This window comes from Vicia villosa, unplaced genomic scaffold (assembly GCF_029867415.1).
Source record: "Vicia villosa cultivar HV-30 ecotype Madison, WI unplaced genomic scaffold, Vvil1.0 ctg.000684F_1_1_3, whole genome shotgun sequence".
NCBI lineage: Eukaryota > Viridiplantae > Streptophyta > Magnoliopsida > Fabales > Fabaceae > Vicia > Vicia villosa.
Genome location: NW_026705306.1, coordinates 112,157 through 139,982, shown reverse-complemented (window position 1 = coordinate 139,982; position 27,826 = coordinate 112,157). Strand labels below are relative to the sequence as shown.

The following is a 27,826-nucleotide window of genomic DNA, read 5'->3' as shown; positions in this document are numbered from 1 at the left end:
TCACCCCTTACTCCCTAATTTTAATAAAAATTATATTTTTCTCCAAACTCTAAAATATCTCTAATTTTTCTAATAAACTCGATCATTCCAATAAATTAATTAAATATAATTAATTAATTAATTAATTAAAATACCTAATTAATTATTTTAAATACTCCAACACCTAATTAAAATAATTAAAAATAAAGATAGTAATAGTAAAATAATATTAATACTGTTCAAAATTAAATCGGGGTGGTCACAGCCTACACGATCCACCTCGATGCTTGGAAGATGCAAGAATCCGAAGAAATTTGGGGCCATGATCCCATATAAAATACAAATGCGAAAACCTACAGGAACCAAACCCTCAGTTCAACAAAAAGGCGAGAGTCCTATCAGAAAATAAAGTCCACTGCCACATATCCCATCAAAGGTAAATTCGACTTCCGAATGAGCACATACAGACTCCTTAAGGCCGATCGTCGAAGGAACGCAGACAGATCTCACAAAGTGCAAGATAAGTATTTCTCGAACATCGAGGTCAACCACATCCAACGCTTCATAATCCCCCATCTCTTCATTCATGAACAATGACTACCATCAAGGGATTTTTCAATATTGCTTCATGTATTTGACGTGCTCCGCCAAGGCCGACTTTGACTCTAACAGGTCTACCATAATTATTGTGATACTTTATCTTTAGGTAGACAAAAAAGGCCACAACATCTAGAGTCTCCAGGAATGGTCGGCCAAGAATGCTATTCTAGTTACTTTAGCTAACAACATTGAAGAATGTCTTATATGGATTAAATTAGTTCCATCAAGCATGATTTAGAAAATTTACAAAGACAATGCTTGCATTTGGATTGTAAACAACATCAAAGAGATCACACTTTATTTTTTAAATATAAATAAGGAGAAAAGCAAAAAGAAGTGTTTGTCTATATTGATGATATTATTATTACAAGAGATGCTTAGACTAAAAAATAACTACTCAAAAGAAAATTATCAACAAAATTTGAACGAAAGACATTGCAAAACTAAGAATTTTATAGAAATTGAGATATTCCATTCAATTAAAAGAAATCGAAATATCTCATTCAAATAAAGATATTTTATCTCGAAGAAAAAACACGTGATTAATCTTTGACAAAAAACAAGAATACTTGAATGACCCTACACATATTTGCGTTTCTAAATTTTTTTATTTTTATATATGTTTAATTTGATCTTTTTAAGACAAATTAATAAAATTATTGAAAAATATATTTAAAAAACTAATAATAAATATACTTCAAAATTCATAGATATTTTTAATATAATTGATCAAAATAAATTAATATAAAAGAAGAGAAATAAAATAATATACACTAACAGTATAAATCAATCACCATCATATATTCAGCCAAATTATCTTAATAATGAATCCATATAATATGGGAGTAAAACTATTTTATACCTAGTAAAATAATATATTTTTTATATGAATATATGTTATAGAGGTTTAGCTAAAAAAAATGAAATTTATATTTAGTGACAATCAATATCTAAATAAGTAAATAAACAAAAATTTCCGTCTGTTTCACTTCCTCGCTGAGCTTTCAACAACTACACACTGCTTCTCCGAACTCAACACACAGAGCGATGGAAAGTAGCGAGGAAGAAGATGATTTCCCTTCCATTGAGAGCATCATTCCTCAATCCAAGGTCGACTCTCTCTACCAGTCTCAAACCGAAAAGGTTTGCTTTTTCCTCTTTCACTTTACCATTAATAACAATGCCTTTTATCATTATTCTCTTCAATTTTTGAAATTTTTCAATGCCTTGTAACCTACATTTCTAGATAATAGAAATTAAATTGGGGGTTTATCTTCATTCTCATCATCTGTCTTTTTTGGAACTCGGATTTGATGTTTTGATGGTTAAGTTCAATTAAAAAAGTTATCTTTTTGATAGGGTTTTCTATATTAAACACATGTATGGGCTTATGTATAAGCAATGTTGTCAAATAGCGGCGCTATTGTGTGTGCGGAATTTGAACAAGTTGATATTATTCTGCAATACATTGCTATTTGTAGCTATGTAACCATGTAGTGTAGCAGAATTTGAACAAACCGATGTTTCGTGCAATTCCTGATTGACGACATGGTGTATAAGCTATTTTTATAACAAAAGATGAATTAAAATCAAATTGTTTTCGTAAATTATCGCTGAGAGATTATAGCAATAAGTTGAAAACAATTTATGAACATGTTGTAAGGTATTTCCATAAGTTCTTCACAAGTCTTGTACCAATAGACTTGTAGTAAAATCACTGTTTTGGTCATTTTTTCTGTATATTGTAGCTGGTGTTGTCAAATACTGTCCATGGTGAATTACGGTGGCGGATTTTTTGACAACTTCATTGACCAATTTGTGAAGGGCGGCAACACCATGGCGTTTTAAGGCGGATGTGGCAGCGGATTTTTGGTTTTCTGCCATGATCCGTTATCAATAACACTGGTTGTAGCCCTGGTGTGCTTGCATGTTGCAAGAGTTCCGTTTTAAAACTATTAGATTTGGTAGCATGCTCAACATCATAAGCATAGCATAGTATAGTGGTTATGCTTAACTAATCATCACCGCCCGTACTGTGCATGTATCATTAGATGATATTGATGTTAAAACTTGTCATTCATTTCAGGGAATTAGAAAGCTTTGTTGTGAACTCTTAGATTTGAAGGATGCCGTGGAGAACTTATGTGGCAATATGCACTCAAAGTACTTGGCTTTCTTGAGGTAACATATATCAACTAACTTAAAATGTTCTTGCTCCTTTCTATTCTCCTGATTTTCTCTATTAAGCAGCTAGCATGCATTTCCCATCTCAATTAATTTACAGTTATCCCGTAAGGAATGCTAAAACCTTTGTATATCCCATTTACATTTTGTCTATTGTATTGATATGACTGCAAGCACACATAGTAGGTACTTACTGAGTATGGATGTGAGACCATTTCTATTTTTATTAATGAAAATGATGCATTCAATTGGTCTCTGAACTGGTACCTATATGCACTGGTTACCGGTCATATGAGTGATCACCATTTAGCCATAATCGTTTAACACAACTTTAACAGTTGTCTCTAAAAAGGGATGTAGTCAACATATTAATGATCATTTTGATAGAGTGGTGAAAATGGGAGTAAGATATTTCTGGATAAGTTATTACTTATTAGTGAAGTTGTTTAGAAAGTTGTTCCTTGAACTTTTGACTTCAACTTTACCCATATAGGGCCTATAATAAGCAGATACCAGTGCTGTTAAAATGGCGTGGAAGTTTTTTTTTTGGCAACCACCGTAGCCAATTTGTGAAGCGGTGCGCACCATGTCGGCTACATAAGCTGCAATGGTGTGTTCATTTGGATTGTTATGGCCTTCTGCCATATTCCACAATCTGCCTTCGACACCCCTGGCAGACACTAAACAATTCATTTTCTTTGGCTGATCTGATACCTGTTAGAATATGAGAAAAAAGTTAAAATAACAACCAAATAATATAGAAACTAACCTTAAGAGATAATCTAAGATTAGAAACTGATTCCTAAAGATATACTAAGATACTCTAACACAAGCGTCATAATCATATATGGTATAAGATATTTTCTTTTATGCTAATAAGCACGAATAAAGCTCTAGTCTATTTTCATTTTTCTTCACTGTATCTTTATTAAGTTTTGATGACATTTTTTATAATCTTATTTAATGAACATATTAACCACTGTCACGACTCACGACAACCATTTCTGTTGCAAGCATAGCTTGTTAAAGGTTTCTACACCAATGATACTACAGAGGAAGATGAGGATCAAGCTGGTAGTATTATCATTTGTGTAGTTCTATTAAGAACTCTTAGAATTTGGAATGTACATAGCCCAAATTCTAAGATGGTATCATAGCCTATCAGTCCTCCTTACAAGCCAATTTGTAGGGATGAGTTAGATCCAATTTAAAATCTAATATAGTATCAGAGTCTATTCAAAATCTATAGCCACCTATCAAGTTTCTGCTAACAGGCCACTTGGGCGGTGCTCGAGATGTCCAGTCCTGAGTGTGAGAGGTGTGTGTTAAGAGTCCCAAGTTGGAGGAGGGACAACCTGAATATGCAATTATAAGTGAGAGCAACTCTCACCGTACAAGCGGAATTTGTTAGGCTGAGTTAGGCCCAATCCAATTTCTAGGAGTACTTAATTCAACCTTAGAAAACCGGCTTTTGAGATGACGTGTGCCTGAACTTTATAACCAATCCTTAGGCCATATCTCTAGACAACGCAAGACTAAACCATCCCCTCACATCCAACACAGTAGTAAAGGTGCTAGAGGCTGCAATGAAGGCAACCCAGATGGCGCGATTAGGCGGCAAGGGGCGGAGTGTAATTAAGGCTGAATTTCCAACAATAATCATCTAAGTAGCTTAACCTCATAATATATTGCCCAGTAGGTTAGTTATACTGTAGTATATCTCCAACATATTCATATGCACAAAGACAAAAGCAATTTTTGGGATTGAAGTATGCACGAAGCACAAAGCCGCCACTTGATCAGAAAACCAAGCTTCCCCAAAGTTCAAGCTGTTAGCAAAAGGCTTATGAATGGTTCCTATATCAATATTTTTGATAAATTTGAAATCTGAACTGTAAAGTTACATACTTTTGTTATAATTTAAATCAGTTTCCTCTATTTTGCATAATTTCGTTTAGTTGTTTGTTCTTGATGTTGTAGGATATCTGAAGAAGCTGTGGAGGTCAAACATGAATTGATTGATCTGCAAAAACATATATCAGCTCAAGGTATTCTTGTACAGGATTTAATGACTGGTGTCTGCCATGAATTGGATAAGTGGAATCAGTCTAGCAAAGATGTTGATGAAATTCCTCATGAACCTGAACCCCTTGAGCCTTTATCCAATGAGGGAAATGACCAGAAAACTCTATTCTTGGAAAACATTGATGTACTTCTGGCTGAGCATAAGTTTGAAGAAGCATTAGAGGCATTAGATGCTGAAGAAAAAAATTCTGCCGAGCTGAAAGTCTCAGGGAATAACTCTTCAGATGAAGGTTCCTCATATAAGTCTGCTCTCATGGAAAGAAAGGCAGTGCTTGAAGACCAGCTAATTGGAATTGCTGAGCAACCTTCTGTTAGTTTTCCTGAGCTTAAGAAGGCCTTAGATGGTTTGATAAAACTTGGAAAAGGTCCTGTTGCACATCAACTAATGCTAAAATTTTATGGGTCTCACCTCCAAAAAAAAATTGAGGCGTTGCTTCCTTCGAGCTCTTTCTGTCCTGAAACATTTCCTTTTACATTGTCTAAGATTGTTTTCTCTGTTATTTCATTGACAATAAAGGAATCTGGTTTGATTTTTGGAGATAATCCTGTTTATACAAACAGAATTGTTCAGTGGGCTGAGTGGAAAATTGAATATTTTGTACGATTGGTGAAAGAGAATGCACCATCATCTGAGACAGTGTCTGCCTTACGATCTGCTAGCATCTGCATTCAGGCCAGTTTGAAGTACTGCTCAATTTTGGAGCCACAAGGATTAAAAATGTCTAAATTACTATTGGTGCTATTGCGTCCTTCTGTTGAAGAAGTTTTAGAGTCAAATTTTAGACGTGCTAGAAAAGTAGTTCTTGACATGGCAGAATCGGCTGAATGCTTACCACTGTCACCACAGTTTGCCTCTTCACTTTCCGCAGTTGCATCTTCATCCAGTACCATGCTTGTTGACAGTGGAGTGCGATTTATGCACGTAATTGAAGTAAGTTAAGCTCATCATTTGATATGGATATCATCAAATAAACAATAATTAATGCATTCCCTGCACATTTTTTTGGTTGATGGAATTAAGCAACCTTTGATAAAACATCCTTTGCTTTGATTTTTCCCACCTCTTTTTGCTCTTTCTGTTGTTATAAACATTTATACTGGAGATATATTAAATAATTTGAGAATTCCTACCATTTGTTGATTAAATTCACTACAATTTCCATAAACCGGAAATAGTTTTTTTAAGAATTCCTTGTGAGTTTTCCGTTTTTTAAATTGAAGAAATGTTATTGTTAAAATAAGTGGCTAGGTGTCTGTATTTGGGGGTTATTTTTTAAAATAGAAGAAAAACCTGTTAATAATCCCTCTGCATATTTGATTGGGGAGTTCTTTTGTAGAAAGGATGAGAAAAATACCTAAGAGAAACCATGAAAAGTTCCTATCACATTCACATAGCAACTATGAAGTACAAACACCCCTGAAGTTAGGACTTAGGAGGCATGTTCCCTTGTCTGACACCCGTATGACAGTGTACACGTGTCCAACAACTCAGATGACTATCGCAATATTTTTTCCCATGTCGTGTCAAGTGTCCATGCTTCATAGTTTAACAACAGTAAGGATATGAAGCACCTTGGAAGTGTGAGCGTTCTGCTCCAACCAAATACCCCTAATATCTGCAAAATGTGTACATCAGCATGAAGTTTCGGGTTTTTCCTCCTTTCAGATCACTAAGAATAAATGCAATGTTTAAGGACCAATCTTACAGTATACTGAACCTGCAAACAACTTATTCCAAACAATTGTGCCAGCAAACCACGAAGTGGCTGAGATTTCAACTCAGAAACAGAAAAAAAGAATCAGGGGAATGAGGGTTTTTTCTAATGATCTATAACATGTAATATATAATTACTATTATTACTATAAATTGCCATTGTCCTAAGTCCTAACAGAAGAATTGTCCTTAGAAGGAGCTTCTATTTTCCCAAGGGTTTAGTAACAAGATTGGTGTGGATAGGGATATCCTGAAAGCAATAATTGGCTTTCGTGGTCAAAATGATCGATCACACTCTACCTTTGTCTCTGCATCTTCTCTTCTCCTGTTTTGTTGTTGGTGTATTTCAGTTTGTATGTGAAAATAGTAAGAGTCTTTCAATGAGTTTAAATGAATGATTTTGCTTGTAATTTTGCTTTGTCGTGTTATAACAGAACGTTTATTTTTACAAACTATACAGGAGATATTGGAACAGTTAACACCAATGACTATTTTACACTTTGGAGGAAATGTACTAAATAGAATCATACAACTATTTGATAAATACATGGACGCTCTTATCAAATCACTACCGGGTCCTTTGGATGATGACAATCTTCCGGAGCTTAAAGAGGCTGTGCCTTTCAGAGCTGAGACAGACTCGGAACAACTTGCAATATTAGGAATAGCGTTTACTATTTTGGATGAACTATTACCAAGTGCTGTATTGTCGACATGGATACTACAAAATGAAAGCAAAGAACCAAATAGTGGACTCACAGAGAGTGTTGGTTTCAATACAAATGCTAGCGTAGAATTAAAGGAGTGGAGGAAACATCTTCAGCATTCTTTTGACAAGCTTCGAGATCACTTCTGTCGGCAGTATGTTTTGAGTTTCATCTATTCAAGAGAGGGAAAAACCCGATTGAATGCAAATATTTACTTGAGCGATAACAAAGAGGATCTTTACTTGGATTCTGGCCCACTGCCTTCACTTCCATTTCAGGTCCTCATTCTCATTCTCTACTTCTATATGTGTGTGTGTGTAAACATTTGGGTGTGTTTTTTGCACTTTGAAAACTGTGTTATTTTAGTACTGACAGAGGTCTATATTTGCAGGCATTATTTGCAAAGCTGCAGCAATTAGCTACTGTGGCTGGAGATGTATTGCTTGGGAAGGAGAAAATACAGAAAATTTTGCTTGCAAGATTAACAGAGACTGTTGTCATGTGGTTATCCGATGAGCAAGAATTTTGGGGTGTCTTGGAGGATAATTCAGCTCCTCTACTGCCTCTTGGTTTGCATCAGGTACTATCTACTCTACATAGATAATGACTCCCAAGTTTATATTATTGTAAGTTACAGGTTGTTTGAATTCTTTTGTTTCCAAATTCAGTAATTCAAATGCAACCCGAGTTTTAAAATAGTTCTTTGACTGCAAAATTATATTCTGGGTTTATTGGGAAAAATATAAGTTCCATTTTAACTAATGCCTATAGTTTGGGTTTATTGGGAAAAATCTAAGTTCCATTTTGAAAAATGATAAGGCTTAAAAAGAGTTTATAAAGAATGACACCCTCTACCTTTCAAGCCGGTTTTGTAAGGGTTGAGTTAAACCCAACTGAAATTCTAATTTGGTATCAACTATCAAGTCCTATCAATTTGGGCCACACACCAATAATGTGTATTAAAAAAAAATTTAAGTCTCACATTGAAACATGAGTAGGACGGTGTAAGAGGGTGTATTGAAAAAAATTTTAGTCTCACATTGAAAAATGAGTAGGACTAAGTAGAGTTTATAGAGACTGGTATCCCCCATCTTACAAACCATAACTGACTTTTTGTGGCAGCTGATACTTGATATGCACTTTACGGTTGAAATCGCACGGTTTGCGGGATATCCATCTCGACATGTTCATCAGATAGCATCGGCTATTATTGCTCGTGCCATCCGGACCTTCTCCGCTAGGGGCATAAACCCACAAAGGTATTATTGTTATTCATTTCCGTGGTCTCGGTTCATGTTTTGCAATCCTTACTCTTAGTTGCATTTCATTGCCGAATTCTGACTTCAACAAATTGCCATTACCATCTAGTGCCCTTCCTGCGGATGAGTGGTTTGTCGAAACTGCAAAGTCGGCAATAAACAAACTCTTGCTCGGGGCATCAGGATCAGAGACATCTGATATTGATGAAGATCACATCATTATCCATGACGAGGTTGTCTCAGATTCAGATACCGTTTCTTCCCTGTCTACGATGGACTCTACTGAATCTTTTGCTTCTGCTAGCATGGCAGAACTTGACAGCCCCTCTAACTTGTCTGATCCTGATAATTGATTTTTTTTCATGTAGATTTAAAATAGAGTAAGTTATGAAATTTGCTATATGTGATTGTTATCTAGTGTAAAGTATATAATGTATTATAAACATGTCTGTAAACCTTGCTAGGGTAGCATGATTCGTTGTATTTGAATTAGAAAATTGTGAGCTGGAGAATAATCACAGATCCATATTTATTTGTATATTTTGATTTGAACAAAAGGTAAGTTAATCACTTAATCTGAATCTCTCCCTGTTTTTGTATTATTTTTCAATTGATCAATGAATCTCTCTAGTAATAAATGCTATGATGTTCATGTTTTAAAAGTTTTATTTTGGTCCCACTTTTTCAAAGATTATATCAGATTGACCCATTCTCTCAAATTCTCACTTGACACTGTTAGGAACCCAAAATGACCAGAGATCAATAGAATAAAGTTGTGAAATAAAGCTTGATTATTATTGATGGTTAAATTGGAATGTTTACAGACAAGAGAATTGTACCCAGGTACTTCCAGAGCTATGCTCCTATAGGGAAGCTTACAGCTCCCTTCTCATGACTAAAATCTTACAACCAAAGGTAACTACTCAACTATCTTAGAACCATCACCTTCTAAATTTTCTGGTAGCCCTTCCTCCTACTGTCTTCTTGAGTGACACGTGAAAAACACAGTGCACTTTGGACCCTTCAGGTAGTTTCAATTTGAATGCCACAACTCCTATACAAGCCTCAATAGGATAGGGACCAAAGTGTTTAGCTGCCAGCTTGACATGGATATGAGCTGCTAGTGACCGTTGTCTATCAGCGCTTAACTTCATAAACACCCTCCCTCCTACTTCAAAGCACTTCTGTGATCACTTTCTGTCTGCTTGTGATTTCATCATGTCTTGTGCGTGTAACAAGTGTGCTCTCGATTGATGCAAGGCTTCATCTTTGACAAGTAATTCTCGTTGCATTGCTTCCACCCTTGTTTCACGTATCCCCTAATGAAAAATCAATGGTAGTTTCCTTCCATACATAATTTCAAATGGAGTTTTATCCATCTCTGAATGATATGTGGTGTTAAACCAATATTGTGCCCAATGGAGCCACCCTACCCATGACTTATGTTGATCTGCCATGAAACAACGAAGATACGTCTTAAGACAATGAGTCACTGCTATGAAACAACTGCCATGAAACAACGAAGATAAGTGTTAAGACAATGAGTCACTGCTATGAAACAACGAAGATACGTCTTAAGACAATGAGTCACTATCTCCGTTTGTTCATCCGACTCTGAGTGATAAGCCAAACTCATCTCCAAATAAGTACACTGTAACTTGAATAACTCCTTCAAAAAATGACTCATAAATACCATATCCCTATTACTAACGATGGAATCAGGCATACAAGCGTATGACCTCTTTAGTGAACACTTATGCTATATTCATGATTGTATAGGAATGAGGGGCACAAAGTGACTATATTTTGACAAACGATCCATCACTACCAATATGGCTCTGTATCCCACTAATAAAGTCTATAGAAAAGTCACTCCAAATCTTGTATGGAACAGGCTGGGAATCCCTCTGGTGATGCATCAAGGTATTTCTATTGCTGGCACGTATACCTTACAAAATCATGTACAATATTCTTCATCCCAATCCAATATAAACTGACAACTATCCTTTTATATTTTTAGAGAAAACCCGAGTGTCCCCCTTGAGGGGATGAATGAAGTTCTTGTAACATTTGAGGAATTAAAGGTGATTGGTTGGACATAACCAACCTCCCTTCATTATGCAAAACTCTGTTTATTTTTTTTAACAAGTGCTAAATTACCAATTTAATTCGTTCAGTTCATTTCATCCCTAATTGTGTACTCAAGTGAATGTCAGCAAGAAAATGGATCAGAAAATTAAAAAGGAGGTGCAAACAGAAATTGGCCAAAAGATATTTTAGGAACAAAAATTAGAAGTTGAAAATCTCGCCTTCTAATCCATTACACCTTTATGGTCTGTTTGTTTGAGGTGATTTTGTGAAGAGAGAAATGTAAGAGAGAGTAACATGAGAAAAGCATATTTTCTCTTGCTTGGTGCATCAGAGAAATAGAGACGACAGATTTAATATTGTGGACCCCATGCACTTTTACTCTCTCCGCACATTTGAGAAGAAAAAGAACAGTAACAATTATTTGAGTTCTTTTTCCACATATACCCTTTATTTCATGGACATCCATCATCAATGCTTCAATGCTGACTAATTATTTCAATTTATGTAATAATGTATAGTAATACTTCTTTTCACTATGTATTGCTAATCAATGATAAAAATTAAATTATATATTCAACTAATTTATAATTTAAACTTAATTAAAGAATATTAATACTTTAATATATGTATATATTTGTAGCTAAAGAAAAACGTATATATTAATGTTTATAAAAAAAAGTATATATTATTAGCTTATTCCATAACTAACTTAAAAAATTAATTTTAAAAATAATTATTAATTATTAATTAAATTAAAAATAAATATTTAAATTTACATTGATAAAAAATAATCATTATGTATTTAAAAGAGTTATTAGAAAATTTATTTTAAATAATAAAAATGGTTGCATTAATATTTTAATTTAAGGGTATTTTTGTACTTTTCAAAATAGTTACACTTCTCTCTCTTCTATTTCTTTTATACTTCTCTTATAACAAACAATCTATCAAATCTACTCTATTTCTCACATCTTTCTCTCTTCTCACACCCTCTCTTACCTATTTCTCTCTTCTCACTTTCTCTCCTTAACCAAACATACCCTTTTTGAAATTTAAATTTGACTCCTTCTAATCGATTAGACTAGAGATTTAATCAATTATATTTTCAAAAGTCTGCAACCATGTTTATAAACCAACCAGTTAATCATTTGCATAAATGTTCTAATCGATTATGACAACTTCCAATCGATTAGAACCCGGTAATAAATAGGTACACCGATTCTCCCTTCTCCATCATCACTCATATCTTCATCTATCTTCTTTATTTTCTATTTTCTATTTTTTCTATTTGGTTATGCTATCTCATCATAAAAAATGACACTAAAGAGAAGTCGAACATCTGCATGCACATCTTCAAATGTGTATGAATCTGACATCTTTTCATCCCAAATTTAAGATAACTACTTCTACAAACATTTAATCCAACGTTCTATTCACAAACCACACTATATTAATGAGACCTATTATGGAAGATTTGAAGTCTTTGATTCTTTCTAACAAGTCAATCTAAAAAATTTCATCAGCAACAAGCTATTCAAACTTACTGACTACTACTAGGTAGAGAAACCTTAAAAATGATCAATATCAAAGGTTATATCTTCATTCAACAACATTATTGTGTCGTATATACCCAATCAGTTACAATATTTTTCTCTAGTGATACTTTTGAAAACTAGCTCAAGTAATCAACAATCGAATAAGGATTTGTTTTAAGTTCATTTGACATTTTCTTCATATTGAACCGCTCACTCTTTTACAACTAAACATAACTAAAGTTTCAATTGAAATTAAATAATATTCAATTTTAGGGTTAGATAAACGTTCCTCAGTTAAGGCAGAATTAAACGAATGAAATGTTAATAGAATAAGAAAGAAAAAAAGAAGAGTCTTTTTCATATTTACTAGGATCCACAAGTATTGTGAGGGACGAGGAGGAGTTGTATTCCAATAATATGTGACAATTGGATAAATGAGGTCATGTTCCATGATTGTTTAAGCGCCACTGATCACAATTGATGAATAATACAAAAAAATAAGAAAATTTCTTTACCCACCTCCCTATGGGGGTCACCCCAGCGAAATTCCCAACTTACCCCTGCTTCGGAGATTCATCTCCGAAGTTTTTTTTTTTTTAAATTTTTTTATGTTTCGGAAATGCATTTCCGAAATGCATCAAAATTCATTTATTTTTTACAATCAGGTAAGAAATGTGGACACATGTGCCTACGTAAGCCTTCTAAGACGGTTACCTTCTAAGAAATGTGGTAACACTTTTCTACTTAAAAGCCTACGTAACAAAAATTGGGAAGCTCCACAGCCACGCCCTATTTAAAAGAATAAAAAACCTTTTGAAATTTCGAAGTTCCCTTTTCCTTCTCCCCACCACTCTCAGACGGTTAACTTCTAAAACACTTTCCTATTTAAAAGCTTCTCACCCATTTTTCTTTCAAAATATCCCAAATCATTTTCGATCCTAAGTCTTCTTCTTTGCTTTAACGTTTTCTATCTCTTGTTACTGCTTTCATCACAATGTCTCGCCGCGGTGGAGGAAATCATCCCGAAAATCGCCGGAGTCAACCATCTCCTGCACATTCTCAACAATCATCCATCAATGCTGCAGGATCAGGCCGTGGTGGTGGTGGCCGTGGCTCTCGCGGTGGACGTACCTCCAATCCTTCTTCCTCCGGACATCCACCTCCTCCGTCATATGCTCCGGCCCCGGTTACCTCTCCTCCGTCTGTTGTTGCAGCTCCGGTTGTTCGTCCATCTGTTTCAGCGCCGTTTGTTCCATCTGTCGCAGCGCCGGTTGCTTCCTTGAGTTCGGCTCTGATCTCCATCGAGAGCCTGACTGCCGAAGTTAAACAGAAGGCTACTCTAGAGTCGGCTCCGTCGTCTCAGAAGGAAAATTGGGAAGGAAAATTGGGAAGGAAAATTCAAGTTCGTGCTAATCATTTTCAGTTGCGAGTGGCTGATAAGGATCTACACCACTATGATGTAAGTATAGTTTGCTCATAAGTTTTTTGTTGTTGTTTATTATGTTGGTAAGTTACAATGTGGTATGGATTTCTAGAGGATCAGGACTTTCTAACCTGTTGCAGCGTCTCCTCCATCGTCTTCATCCGATTAAATAAAGCGAATCGTTCTTGTTTGTTATTTTTCTTCTGTCCAGACCTTTTTTCGGAAGTGCATTTCCGAATTCCTTCAAGGGGGGTGAGTTCGGAGATGAACTTCCGAAACACCACATTTTCTAAAAATGTAACTTTATTTCGGAGATGCATCTCCGAAATCAATATTTTATATTAAAAAAAACACGTTTTCGGAAGTTCATTTCCGAAAACACATTTTTTTCAAAAAAAAGTACCTTTTCGGAAATGAACTTCCGAAACAAGGGGTAGTGTTGTAAATTCACCAGGGGTGAGCAAGAAGGTTAGGAGGTGGGCGAAGAAATTCTAAAAAATAATCATTATTGAGAATTATTAATCAATCATTTGGCAAATATTTAAAGGTTTTTTCTTTACCCACCTCCCTATCCCTATGGGGTCACCCCAGCGAAAACCTCACTTTACCCCGCTTCGGAAATGCATTTCCGAAATATTTTTTTTTCTAAATTTTTCCAGACTTAGGAAGTGCATTTCCGAAAAAATCCCAAAAATTGGGATTTTGATTAACTCGGAGATGCATCTCCGAAAAACAAAAAAAAATCTAAAAATCCCAAAAATTAATTTTAGGATATTAATTAATTCATATATCAAAAATTTGATATAATTTATGAGTAATGAATAGTAACAATTATATATTTTGATATAATTTATGAGTTATGAATAATAATTATTATATATTTCTATTCTGATTCATATTTTAAAATTTAAAATAATTTTAATTAAAAAAATTAAAATAATTTCATTTATAAAATGAGTTATAATTTTTTATTTATATATTTATAATAATTATTATGTATTTACAAAAAAAAATTAAAAAAATTAGTGTTTTAATTTATATATTTATATAATAATTATAATAATTATTATATATTTATAAAAATTATTATATATTTATATATTTATATCATAATTATTATATATTAATTATAAATATATTTATATATTTATATAATAATTATAAAAATTAAAAAAAATGTGTGTTTTAATTTATAATAATAATTATATATTTATATATTTCACTTACAAAATTAATAATTATTATTATATATTTATATATTTCTATTCTGATTCATAATTAAAAATGAGTTATAATTTTTTATTTATTTTAGAAAAATTAAAAAAAGATTTTGTCTTAATTTTATTTAATGAATAAATTTTATATTTAACTCTATATAATTCAAAATTTACTTATGAAATTAAAATGTTTTTGATTTATATAAGTTAGTAAAATAATTTTTAACTTTAAAATTGTTTAGGAAATTTTGATTCACCTTGATTTTATTGATTCACCTTCATTTTATTGATTCACCTTGATTTTATACCTATTAAGGGTCTGTTTGGTAAAAATAGCGGTTGACTGATAAGCTAGCTGATAGCTTATAGCTTATGACTGATGACTGATGACTGATGACTGATGGCTTATAACTTATAGCGGATGATTGAGACTGATAGCTTATAAGCTAATTGAAGTGTTTGGTAAAATCAGCGGTTTATTTAACTTATAAATGTAAAATGACATAAAAGATATTTAATATATAATTATTTTATTTTAAATTAAAATAAATTATAAGGGTTAAAAATGGATTTTAATTAAAATAATAAGGATAAAAAAGGAATAAAAGATAATAAGCTATAAGACATAAGCTAAAACGCTATTTGAAATAGCGTCTGGGAAATAAGCTATAAGTTAGTCAAATAAGCTATAAGTTCATGACAAAAAGACCGTTACCAAACGGGTCTAAATTATCATATGAGCTTATAAGACATAAGACATAAGCTATAAGCTCGAAAACATGTCTTACCAAACAGGGCCTAAATGTATTGATTCACCTTGATTTTAATATTTTAATAATTATTGAATTCTTTCGGAAGTGTATATCCGAAACATTCCAAGACCAATTTGGTCTTGGAATATTTCGGATATGCATCTCCGAAGACACCCCTCTCTCAAAAAGGGGTGTTTTCGGAAATGCATCTCCGAAAACTCAAAAAAGGGGGTGTTTTCGGAAATGCATCTCCGAAAACACCTTTTTTTCGTGTTTTCGGAGGTGCATTTCCGAAAACACCTTTTTTTTTTTAATAAAATATGTTTTCGGAAATGTATTTCCGAAACAAGGGGTATTTTGGTAAATTCGCCAGAGGTGACTAAGAAGGTTAGGAGGTGGGTAAAGAAATTTCCATATTTAAATTTGGAGACAAAATATGAATTTAGTTTTTAATTTATGAAAGAATAGATACCATGGAAAAAAAGAAGAGAAACTCTCGCAATGACAAAAGATACAAAATGGAAGGAATAAGGTAACACGTATGGTGTATCTGGAATTGGATGCCTTTATCTTTGAATAAATATTAATATCCTAAAAATAGAAATAGAAATCGTTTTCTCCAAAATATAAATAGAAATTGCTTAGCAAGTTGGTAAGAATACAATTCCTTTTAATTGAGTGGACAAAGAAGAAATCCAAAATAAATAAGGATTGACCCTAGGTAGCAAGGTGCCATTCATTTTTATAAATTAATAGTAACAAAAGGGAATAAAGAAAATATATTGCTAATGTGAAATGAATCTTAAGATGAAAGGATTTAATAAAGACGTACTAAAGTATATTATAATATCAAGAGGATGATTATAATGGTGAGAGAGCAAGGAGGAGAGGATGATCATCCCCTTGACTATTTAGATTTCTTTTAATTAGTGTTTATTAACAATATACTATAATATTTACTAATAATTTCTATTAATGAATTATTCTTAATTAAAACTAATTAATTAAACAATAATCAAGTATTAAAATTTAATTTCTAAAATTTCAATTAAGGCAAAAACACTTGTCTATTTTTTAATACTTGATTATTGTCTTGTCATTTAAGTGATTATTGTTTAAATGTAATTTTGATGAAGACAAAGATTGATGAAGACTATCAAAAAAGAATAAGTTTAAAAAGATATATGATGAATGTTTACTAATTATGAAGCTTAATCAAGTGATGAATCAAGATGTTTGATATTCATGATTAAGATTGATGAAGACAATGATGATCAAAGAAGAAAAAGACTAAGATATTGATGGGCAAGTGTTGACCTATGATGAAGCTAGTCAAGAGAAGAATCAAACTAATATAGATCATGTTTAAAAGTTCATTACAATTCATGTTATGTCTCAAGTTTTCGGAGGCCCCGTGTAAGTTTACCATGGTTTGACTATGGAAAAACAATTTGAGGCCTTATTTTGTCATTGTTTAACCTTGACAAATAGTTTATAAGGCTCTTCTTACGCGCTCTTTAATTGTGATAAATTTTTGTCCCTTTGCGGTAATCCGTCTTGCACGCTCTCAAAGACAACTCTGACCATCATCCATTTAAAACACTCAATCATTACCATTAAAAAGTTAATTTTTCATTTTTTTTAAACTAGTGTAATCAGTTATACTAAACTGGTAATCGGTTACTACTTCATTCTATTTTTGATAAATTATGACAGTTTAAACAGTCGTAATAACACTTTCATAACCGTTGTAATTATATGATTTTATGGTAACCTGTTGCATGTTCATTTTGTTTGAAATTTTTTAACATTGAAAGAGTGGTAATCACTTACACATTGTAAAAACACAACTTTTCATAAACCAACTTTATTCCAAGTCATAACAAAGCTTCATGGATTTGTTTCAAACATATGCATCTTCTCTTAAAGGTTTCATAGGGATGTGTATAAAGCTAGATACATCTGAAATTCAAATCATATAATTTTTCATACAATTCAAACACATTTTTCAAAGTGTTCAAATTATCAAATTTTGGAACTTGTGCATAATTTTTATAAATCTTATAAAAGTTCCATTAAACATTTATGAGCATTTATGTATATAAGTTTGAATTGTGATCAAGAGAAAGAGAAGAGCAAATCATTCATCTTAGAAATAATTTTAAGAACAATTGTATATTAAATCATTTCAAAGTGTCTTGTGACTTAATCTTCAAATTTGTAGTGATAAGTTTAAGAACCAAAATATTCATTGCTTACATTTCTTAAGAAAAATTAAGAACATTGCACATAAACGAGAAAAATTCAGCAACACTAATTCACCCTCTCCCCTTTCTTATGTTGTATCTCATTGTTACAAGTAAAAATATCTTATGTAAAAGCATCTTAGGAGAAGGTGGCAGCGTCATTAGACCACCATGTTTCACTGGTGAGCATTATAATTTTTGTAAAATTAGAATACAAATATTTCTAGAATCACAAGGTGCAGAAGTTTGGAAATCAGTAAAAAATGGTCCCTACATTCTAATTGTACTTGTTAACGATGTAAGGAAACTAAAACTTGAAGATACACAAAATGAAGATGATAAAAAAAAATCTTCATGATAAGAAATCTCAAAACATATTAGTATCTTCCTTGGGTAAGGATGAATTCTTTGGGGTTTCAAATTGTCAAGCCGCTAAAGAAATGCCAGATAACTTGCAAGTCACACATGAAGGCACCGATGGAGTTAACAGATTAACACACTCTCTCTCTCTCTCTCTCAAAAATATGAGATGTTTAGAATGCAACCAGGAGAAATGATACTTGATTTAGAAATGAGGTTCACTCATTTAATAAATCACTTGTATGTTCTTCGAAAAACTTTCAGAAATGATGAATTAAATCTAAAAGTGCTTAGATCCTTAACAAGAGCATGGAAACCGAAAAATGACACCTATTTTTGAAAATAAAATTTTATCCAAGATGACATTGGCGACATTGTTCGTAAAGTTGCAAGAACATGAATTAAAACTTGAACGATTGGAGAAGCACGAAGGACATGAACATAAAGACATTTTGCCTTAAAAATTAAAGTCAGAGATTATGATAGTGATCAAGAAGAAGAGTATTAATCTAATAACGACGAAGATGATGTACTAGTGAAGAAATATGAACAATTCTTGGAAAGAGAAAAGACAATGACAATTGGTCAAAGAAAGAAGTTAACTGAAGAATTTTCAAGAAAGAAAATTACCTGTTTTAAATGTGGAAGATTGAGACATGTCAAAAGTGAATGCCCTACACTTAATTAAAAAAAAAAAGACTTCAATGACAAGATGAAAAAAGGTCAAAAAAGGCAATATGGCATGACAAGATAATGAAGTAAGTTTATCTTTAGATGAAAACAAGCATACATGATATTAATGGTTTCACATTACTCCAGATCCGAAGATGAAAATGAGGTTATATCCCTTGAAGCAAAAATAGTTTATCTTTATAAAGTTATATGCAATTATGAAAAAGGCAAAAATGGATTGGATCATTTGCTAAATAGTCAAAAATATGTTAATAATAAAAGTGGATTAATATATTCTAAATTTGAAAATTCTAGTCAAATTTAAAAGACTATCTCTATCAAATCAGGCAATGTTGGTAACTATATTCATAGAAAATTATGTCATAATGTGTATCCTAGAAAGACATATAACAAAAAATATTTATATAATCATAATAAAGTGCCTTACATGACATATAGTTGTTTTTATTGCAATTAAAAATATCATAATTCTAATGCATATTATATTAGAAATATTGGTGTACCTGGGTGGCAGTTATGTATGAGTTGAGAAAAGAACTAACTTAAAAGGATCCAAAGAAAATTGGGTACCTATAAATAACTATTAATTCTCTTTTGTAGGTATGCTTGAAAACCATATGTTAAAATTTTAAAATAAAGATTGGTTATTCAAGATACAAGGAAATCATATGAAATGGTAAGATCAATTTCATTTGGTTGAAGATGAATTGAAAAGAGTGACACTTTCAAAGAGCATTGTGAAAAAGATAAGTGTCTAAATATGTGTTATTATATTCTTTCATCTAATCACTTAATCTATCATGATGCATCTTTCTCTATAGTAATTTGTTTTGGATTTTATTCTCTTTCTTCTTTTTGATAATGTCAAAAGGAGGAGAAGATATATGTTTATTTTTGTTTATTTTATTCCAGGACGCCAAAGTTTGAATTTCAAAACAAAGGGAGATATATATACAAGATAGGGGGAGTATATCAAATGTCAAACAAAAACTTCCGTTTAGCATATTTTGTCATCATAAAAAATGAGGAGATTGTGAAGAAGATATACATCATTTATCAAATATATTTTTGATGAAGACTATCAAAGAAGAAAAATCTTAAAAAGACATATGATGAATGCTTGTCAATTATGAATCTTAATCAAGTGATGAATCAAGATGTTTGATCATGATAAAGATTGATGAACACAATGGTGATCAAAGAATAAAAAGGTTAAGATATTGATAAACAAGTATTGATCTATGATGAAACTAATCAAGAGAAAAGTCAGTTTAATGAATCATGTTTAAAGGTTCATTATAATTCATGTTATATAACTTTAGATGCTTAGAATATCTCACACATTTTCATCTATAAAGTTCTTTTACCATCATGCATTCAAAACACTCAAGCATTACCGTTAAAAAGTTTATTTTTTCATTTTTCAATTAGTGTAATTGGTTACACTAAACTAGTAATCGGCTACCAATTCATTGTATTTTTCGTAAATTATGGTAGTTTACACTGTCGTAACAGAACTTTCATAACCGTCGTAATCATCTAATTATATGGTAACCGGTTACATGTTCATTCTGTTTGAATTTTTTTAACATTGAAAGAATCATAACCGGTTACGCTCTGTTGGTAACCAGTTACACACTGTAAACTTTTCATGAACCAATTTCGTTCCAAATCATGGCAAAACTTCATGGTTTTATTCCAAACATATGCATCTTCTCATAAAAAGTTTTATAGGATGTATATAAGGCTAGATACATCTGAAATTCATATCATATACAATTTAAAAACATTTTTCAAAGTGTTCAAACTATCATGTTTTGGAACTTTTCCATAACTTTCATATATCTTATAAAATTTCCATTAAACATTTCTCAGTATTTAAGTTTGAATTGTGATCATTTTAAAGTGTATTAAAATCATTTTAAGTTGTGACTTAATCATCAATTTAGTGGTGATAAGTTGTGATCCGCTGTCGCGCGCGGATCAAAACGAGTTATTTTGAATAAAACCGTAGATATCGACAAGTGACTCGAATATCGTCTCTCAAGGATTCTTGTTTATTATCAACTAATCAAAATCGATGGGGGGTATGGTTCAGGTTCGATTTATAGAAAAAGTGATTATCAAAAGCGACTAATGAAATAAGCTGTTTTGAAAAAGTGATTATAAAATTAAGCCAATCTACTGTTTTCGGTTCCAACTTATCATAGGTTTCTACCTTACCAATTCCCTAAGCGGCTTCGATATTTATTCCATTTCAATACCAATTGACAAGCACAAAAGATATTAAACAGATTGGATTCCTATTCCGAGTTAAGCAAACGGATTAATACGATCGCGAATTAAGCAAATACGATATAGAAACGCAATTTAACGACGAAGCGACGTAAACAACGATTAACAGTTAGGAATACAATCATACGAAATTAATCAAAATATTCCATGAAATAACAGATTAAGCAAATGCAAATTCATAGAATATAATTGAAAGAGAAACGAAATTGAATTGATAAAATAAAAACCTCAAAGCTTTTGGAATTCGATTACAATAGATCGACTCTGGATGTTTAGTTTTCCATTCAAGCGTACAAACTCTCAATATTTTCGTGAAAAGGATGATGATGAACAGTAACTCGGCTGCCAGCCCTATGGGACCGTTTTTACAATCCCACTGGGTCAAACATACGACCCGGGCCCAAAACTAATGACTCGAAACTTAAATAAAACTAGTGCTACAACTTCAACGAATTCGCTGGCCCTGCTACAGTCCGATTCTAATTTCGACTCCAACATGAAAGTCGTAGCTCTCTCTCTTAGCTTTCCGGCGATTATTAGAACGCCTCAATCGGACTCCTGGAACTCCTGTTATGATTGTTTCCGTGCAGACTGCTAAAGCTGAAAAATAAAGTTCGAAAATTAAATAAAGCTAAAAATAAAATAAATTATAAAAACATATTAAAACATAAAAATAATTAAAATAAATGGAAGAAATGCTTGAGCACAAACATGGAAGAACGTGCATTAAAATGCACTGATCAAATTCTCCCACACTTGAACTTTTGCACTCCGAGCAAAATGAAAAACAAAACAAAGAAAGCACAAATACATCAACAGTTACTCATCCTAGGCTACAAATCTTCTTCGGGTAAGTTTGCATCGACAGGTACTAATCTTGCACACTAAGGATATCGTAAGAACACTAATCCACAATTGTGCATACATAAGTCTCCTAAATACACAAACCAATTCAAATCATATTATTATACCACAGCCTAACTTACTCATCCTTTTTGCTCTTTTTCATTCAGGCGCAATCACATTAAGCCTGTTATCTCCACACACTTATAGCAAGACGACCGGTTAGTGAATCTGATCCTTTTTTGCACGGGGTTCCGGTACTTACGTGGCATAACCCTTTGCTTACTCAGATGTAGTTGCGGGGGATCGGACCGTAATCCGCGCTACCAAGTTCAGCACCAGAAACCGCTGAACCAAGTAACAAAGAGTCTTATTTTCAACTTTTTCTTTTGAAGGTTCCACAACCGTTGGGTTAAGTGACCGGGTGAGAGTCACTAAACTTAGAAGGCGCATTACCTTTTTCTTTTTTTTTCCGGAACACTCACTTATATTCATCGGCTTCCCTGCGTAAAGTGTGTGAGAGATGGTGCCGACTGCTGAAATAAATTACTCAAGAGCTGTCAGAGAATGAGAATTTAAGGCTAAAACATAATAAAAAATTCAAATCGATTTTCATATGTAGGAGACTTACGGTGTTAGAACGATACCGATCTTGTGAATTTTTCCCAAGTCTCCGCAAACTCGACTCAAATCAGTCTGTAGCCTAAAACTTTCAAAACGATGCATATTTATTTTTTTATTTTTTAAACTGAAAACGAAAAAAAACAAAGAACAAAAGAAAATTTAAAAAATAAATGATTCCTTCCCCCACACTTAAAATAAGCATTGTCCTCAATGAAAGAACATAAATATAAAATAAGAGTGAGAGAAAGGAAAGAATACACCCGAGTAGTCAAGGAGGATAAGTGATCACATAAGCAGTCTTTCCTAAAGAGAGATCTTCTACATTCTCTTCTTCCAAAGTGGGGCTCTTACGGAGTAGCTTTGGGTAATGTCCATTGAACTTGCAATTTTTATTAGTGCCTTCGCCTTTTATTCCAGGATCAAAGAAGAATCTTCGATAAATAAAAGTGTTGAATGGGCATGTGATCTTCTTTTCCACAACATCAGAATCAAAAGATTGAGGGGCTGCCCCACTACTTTTGTTTCATCTTCCCCTTCAATTGAGACCCTATGCAAAATCATAGATGGGCTAATATCAGAAATTTCAGCCAAAGTCTACCTAATCACCTTCTTATGCTTCTTCAAAACCTGCTTATGCACTGATCAAATTGTTAGAAAATGATCCTTTGAATTGAGCTGATTCAAAGTCCATCATAGTGTTTGTTGTTTGTAAAAAGGTCTTTTGAATTTGATTGATTCAAAGTCCGCCATAGTGTTCGGTGTTTGTGAAAAGGTTATTTGAGTTCGGATGATTCAAAGTCCACCAAAGGTTTTCTGTTTGTGTATGTTTTAGAAGGTTGTAAAGAAGCCTTGGTATAAGACTTGTACAAGATCTAAACATAGTGGTAAATCATTCAAGGTCTGAAGGGACTAGATATACCATTGATTTATAAAGGGAACTAGTATAATTGCCTCGTGTCCTTTATTTTTCACCATTATTATTATTATTCTAATAACCAAAAGATTCATTGCATACATTTCTTAAGAAAAATTAAGAACATTGCGCATAAACGAGAAAACTTCAGCAACACTAATTCAGCGCCCCCCCCCCCCCCCCCCCCCGCGCCACGACATTTTTAAGTTGCATATTATAGTTACATATCCGATTGAGAAAATAAATCATACAAGTCAATGACTTACATTTTATATAACAAATATAATTATTTTAGAACAAAACCAGACTCATGTTCACTATTACTTATTTGAAGCAAGACGTTAGACATCTCAATTCTGAACTTGAAGGAATGACAAAATTTGTACGCATGCTAAATTATGAAGCTGATAAACTTGATGAAATTTGGAGTATGAGCAACTATTATGTTACTTTTGGTGTTGTTGTTAGAGGAAAAATTAATGGAAAGGGCCAGTTGGACTATCCTGGTATTCGTTGTCTTAAGTATGTGTTGTTGTCATTCTCATCATCATCAATCAATTATGTTATCAAGATTCAAGCATTAAGTTTAATAGCAAAGAATGCACTATTATACATAAAAAAACACACAACTCGTGAAAGGTTCTAGATCTATGGATAACTGCTACATGTGAACACTCTCTCATGGAAATCAACCTCAATCTTGTCTCATATCTAAAGTTGAAGAAACTAATTTGTGGCACAGGAAGTTTGGGCACCTGAATCTCGGAAGAATGAGGAAAATTATTGTAAAAAAAAACTATTATGGGCATACTTGATCACAAGATCGAAGAAGGTAAAATTTGTGAAGATTGTCAGGTTGGGAGGCAAACCAAAATGTCACATAAGAAGGTTTAACATCTTACCATTACTCATGTTTTTGAATTATTTCATATGAATCTTATGGGACCTATGCAACTTAAGAGTCTTGGAGGTAAGAGATATGTTTTTGTGTATGTTAATGACTACTTCAAATACACATAGGTGGAATTTATTTATGAAAAGTGAAACAACTTCATTGTTTTGATACTCTTTGTCATCCTCTACAACGTGAAAAGGGATAAGATTGGCAATATCATTCGCATTCGAAGCGGTCATGGCAGAGAATTTGAGAGCTCCAACTTCTCTTCTTTCTGCACTGCTGAAGGGATTTTTCATGAATTTTCTGCCCTCATCAGACCTCGCCAGAATGGAATTGTCAATAGAAAGAATCGTTATTTGCAATAAATAATTAGAGTAATGATCCATGTCAAACACCTTTCAAATTCCTTTTGGACAGAACCAATTGACATTGCTTATCATATTCATAATCGAGTAATAATTCAGCCTTATATCATGGTTACTCGATATGAAATAATGAAATTGAGAGAAGGTGAAACAATTTTTGTTGAAGTTTTTCTCTCAGAGAAATATTTTACCATCAGAGCTAAAATAGAGAATGTTACTTTAATGTCTATTCTTTTATAAATAGAAGTTAAAATGTCAATTAGATACCAATCGTTAGTTGGTCCAGTGGTGATAGGCGCTGGACTTGGTAGGGAGAACCACGGTTCGATCCCCCGCAACTGCGATCGGGAGGGGGCTTGACCCACTTGATGCCAGAGTTGTTCCCCCGAACCGGACTAAACCGGTGGTTATAAACCAAAAAAAAAAATGTCAATTAGATAAAAACAATTAAAATTTTGATTGTTTATTTATCTAATATTTAAAAACAAAAAAGTTAAAACACCAATCTATAATATAAGAAAATTAATGGTTGTGGAAAAGTGCAAAATACCATTACTTGATTTTTTGCCACCACATTAAAATTGTGGTTTTTTGGTCTTTGTACCATAAAGTTCTTAATTTTATTATTAAAATAATACAACTCTTATATTTTATCAAACTTATCAAATCTGTCTCTATTCTCTATTTTTTTCTCTTTCATCACTTTCTCACTTCTTTCTTCCAAAAAAACTATCAATCTATAATATAAGAAAATTAATGGTTGTGGAAAAGTCCAAAATACCCTTATTTGATTTTTTTCCACCACATTAAAATTGTGATTTTTTGGTCTTTGTACCATAAAGTTCTTAATTTTATTATTAAAATAATACAACTCTTATATTTTATCAAACTTATCAAATATCTCTATTCTCTATTTTTTCTCTTTCATCACTTTCTCACTTCTTTCTATTGATGAATAATTCAATATTCAGAAGATGAGCATCAGAAGCTCTGGATGTCAGATGTTCTGATGCGGGTTGATCTTCTGATGGTTACTCAGAAGATAGTGTTAACCAAAAGTTCTACCTTCTAGGTCCAAATAACGTAGTTGTTTAGTTAAATGGTACTTTAGTATTTGTTAGTATTGTACTGTTTTGATGATAAAATATTTTTTAAGAAAATAATAATATTTTTAGTTTTAAAAAAATATTTTAATTAAAATGAATTTAAAAATATACTTGAAAAAGTTGTGTTATTGGATAAAATACAAAAATTTGTGTCACTTATCATTAACTTTAATTTATATGATTCAAAATATTATTATATTAATATATGTCATTAATGAAGTTTATACAATTAAAATAATTAAAATAATATTTGCACAAATAAATATTAGAAAAATTATTATTTATTATTGATGTCATTTCACAAATGTATGTTATCAATGTAAATAGGATATATATATATATATATATATATATATATATATATATATATATATATATATATATATATATATATATATATATATATATATATATATATATATATGGAAAATAGTGTACTACTTATTCAATTGTAACATACTACTATTATTTATAGTCAAATTCTATTAGTATCAAATCCTATTGAATGCAATCATTTTGTTAATAATTTTATGGATGATAATTATTATTTTGCAAAGAAAAAATAAATGCAATAAAATTTTAATAAACTCATTTTCTTCTAATATGAAAATTATATAAAATAGAACAATGAAACTATTAATTCAAATATTTAAATATGAAAATTAATCAACTATTAAAATATTGAATATTAACAGTAATATGAAATTACTGATCAAAATATTGAATATTAACGGGAACATGAAGTTACTGATCACAATATTGAATATTAACGGGAACATAAAGTTACTATTTAAAATAGTGAATATTAACGGGAATATAAAGTTACTGATTAATTAAAATGTTGAATATTAATGTGAACATGAAGTTACTGATCAAAATAGTGAATATTAACGGGAACATAAAGTTACTGATCACAATATTGAATATTAACGGGAATCTGAAGTTACTGATTAAAATATTGAATATTAACGAGAACTTAAAATTAGTGATCAAAATATTGAATATTAACGGGAACATGAAGTTAGTGAACATAATATTGAATATTTATGGGAACCTGAAGTTACTGATTAAAATATTGAATATTAACGGGAACATGAAGTTATTGATTAAATTATTTAATATTAACATGAACATGTAGTTATTGATCAAAATATTGAATATTAACGGGAACACGAAGTTACTGATCTAAATATTTTGAAATTAACGACGGAAACATGAAGTTACTGATCAAAATATTGATTATTAACGGGGAAATGAAGTTACTGATCAAAATATTGATTATTAACGGGAACATGAAGTTATAAAAGGTTGTTTAGACACAATTTAATTTTGGTACTTTCAATTTTCTTCCTGATTTTTTTTAGGCACAATTTAATATTAATTATTCTTATTTTTTCCCACAAATGTTAAGTACTTTTAATATATATATTTTCTATTAAAAATATACATCTGAAATAAATGCGCGTCTCATACCAGAACCCGTGCAAATGCACGAGTTTGTTACTAGTTAGACTTTAAAAAAAAAAAAATATCACCAATTTTATTTTTGGTGTTCTTGAAAATTTTTAACAAATACTTTTCCTATGTCATTATGCTGTATATTTACTTGTATGTGGATGCTATCAAAGAATTTTCTGAGGAGCTTTTGCCCCTATTGCAACCTTCTGAAGAATAAAAAATTTCATTTGCATGTCTCTTCAAGCACTAAACTCTTAACCATTAGACCAATCAAACATATGATATCATAATTCAAACATCATAAACATTTAATTAGTGCAACCTTCCAAAATATTTTAAAACTTATCTCACAATATGTTCAACAGGAATGTAATAAATAAAATATTCCAAAATCATCAATTCACGGTCTGAGGCAAATATTCCCTTTTAGAGAATATATTACTTTCTAAAATAATACTATTTAGTTTTGTATATAAAGA

The 27,826-nt window shown here is 31.9% G+C and overlaps 1 protein-coding gene across 1 annotated transcript; it reads left to right on the top strand.

Annotated features, from left to right (window-relative positions):
* The first annotated feature begins 1,544 nt into the window (after positions 1–1,544).
* On the top strand, positions 1,545–9,120 carry LOC131630442 (exocyst complex component EXO84C-like). The gene is made up of 7 exons (XM_058901213.1): positions 1,545–1,722; positions 2,666–2,760; positions 4,744–5,779; positions 7,023–7,547; positions 7,661–7,849; positions 8,392–8,528; positions 8,638–9,120. Exons 1-7 carry the CDS (start codon positions 1,627–1,629, stop codon positions 8,879–8,881), a joined length of 2,322 nt encoding a protein of 773 aa, XP_058757196.1. The 5' UTR covers positions 1,545–1,626; the 3' UTR covers positions 8,882–9,120.
* Positions 9,121–27,826: the final 18,706 nt, after the last annotated feature.

What these genes read in the sequence shown, in the direction of transcription:
- LOC131630442 (XM_058901213.1), top strand. Translation starts at nt 1,627, where the DNA reads ATGGAAAGTAGCGAGGAAGAAGATGATTTCCCTTCCATTGAGAGCATC. An exon ending in AAGTACTTGGCTTTCTTGAG is followed by an intron (nt 2,761 to 4,743) that starts GTAACATATATC and finishes TTGATGTTGTAG; the next exon opens with GATATCTGAAGAAGCTGTGG. An exon ending in AGGGGCATAAACCCACAAAG is followed by an intron (nt 8,529 to 8,637) that starts GTATTATTGTTA and finishes ATTACCATCTAG; the next exon opens with TGCCCTTCCTGCGGATGAGT.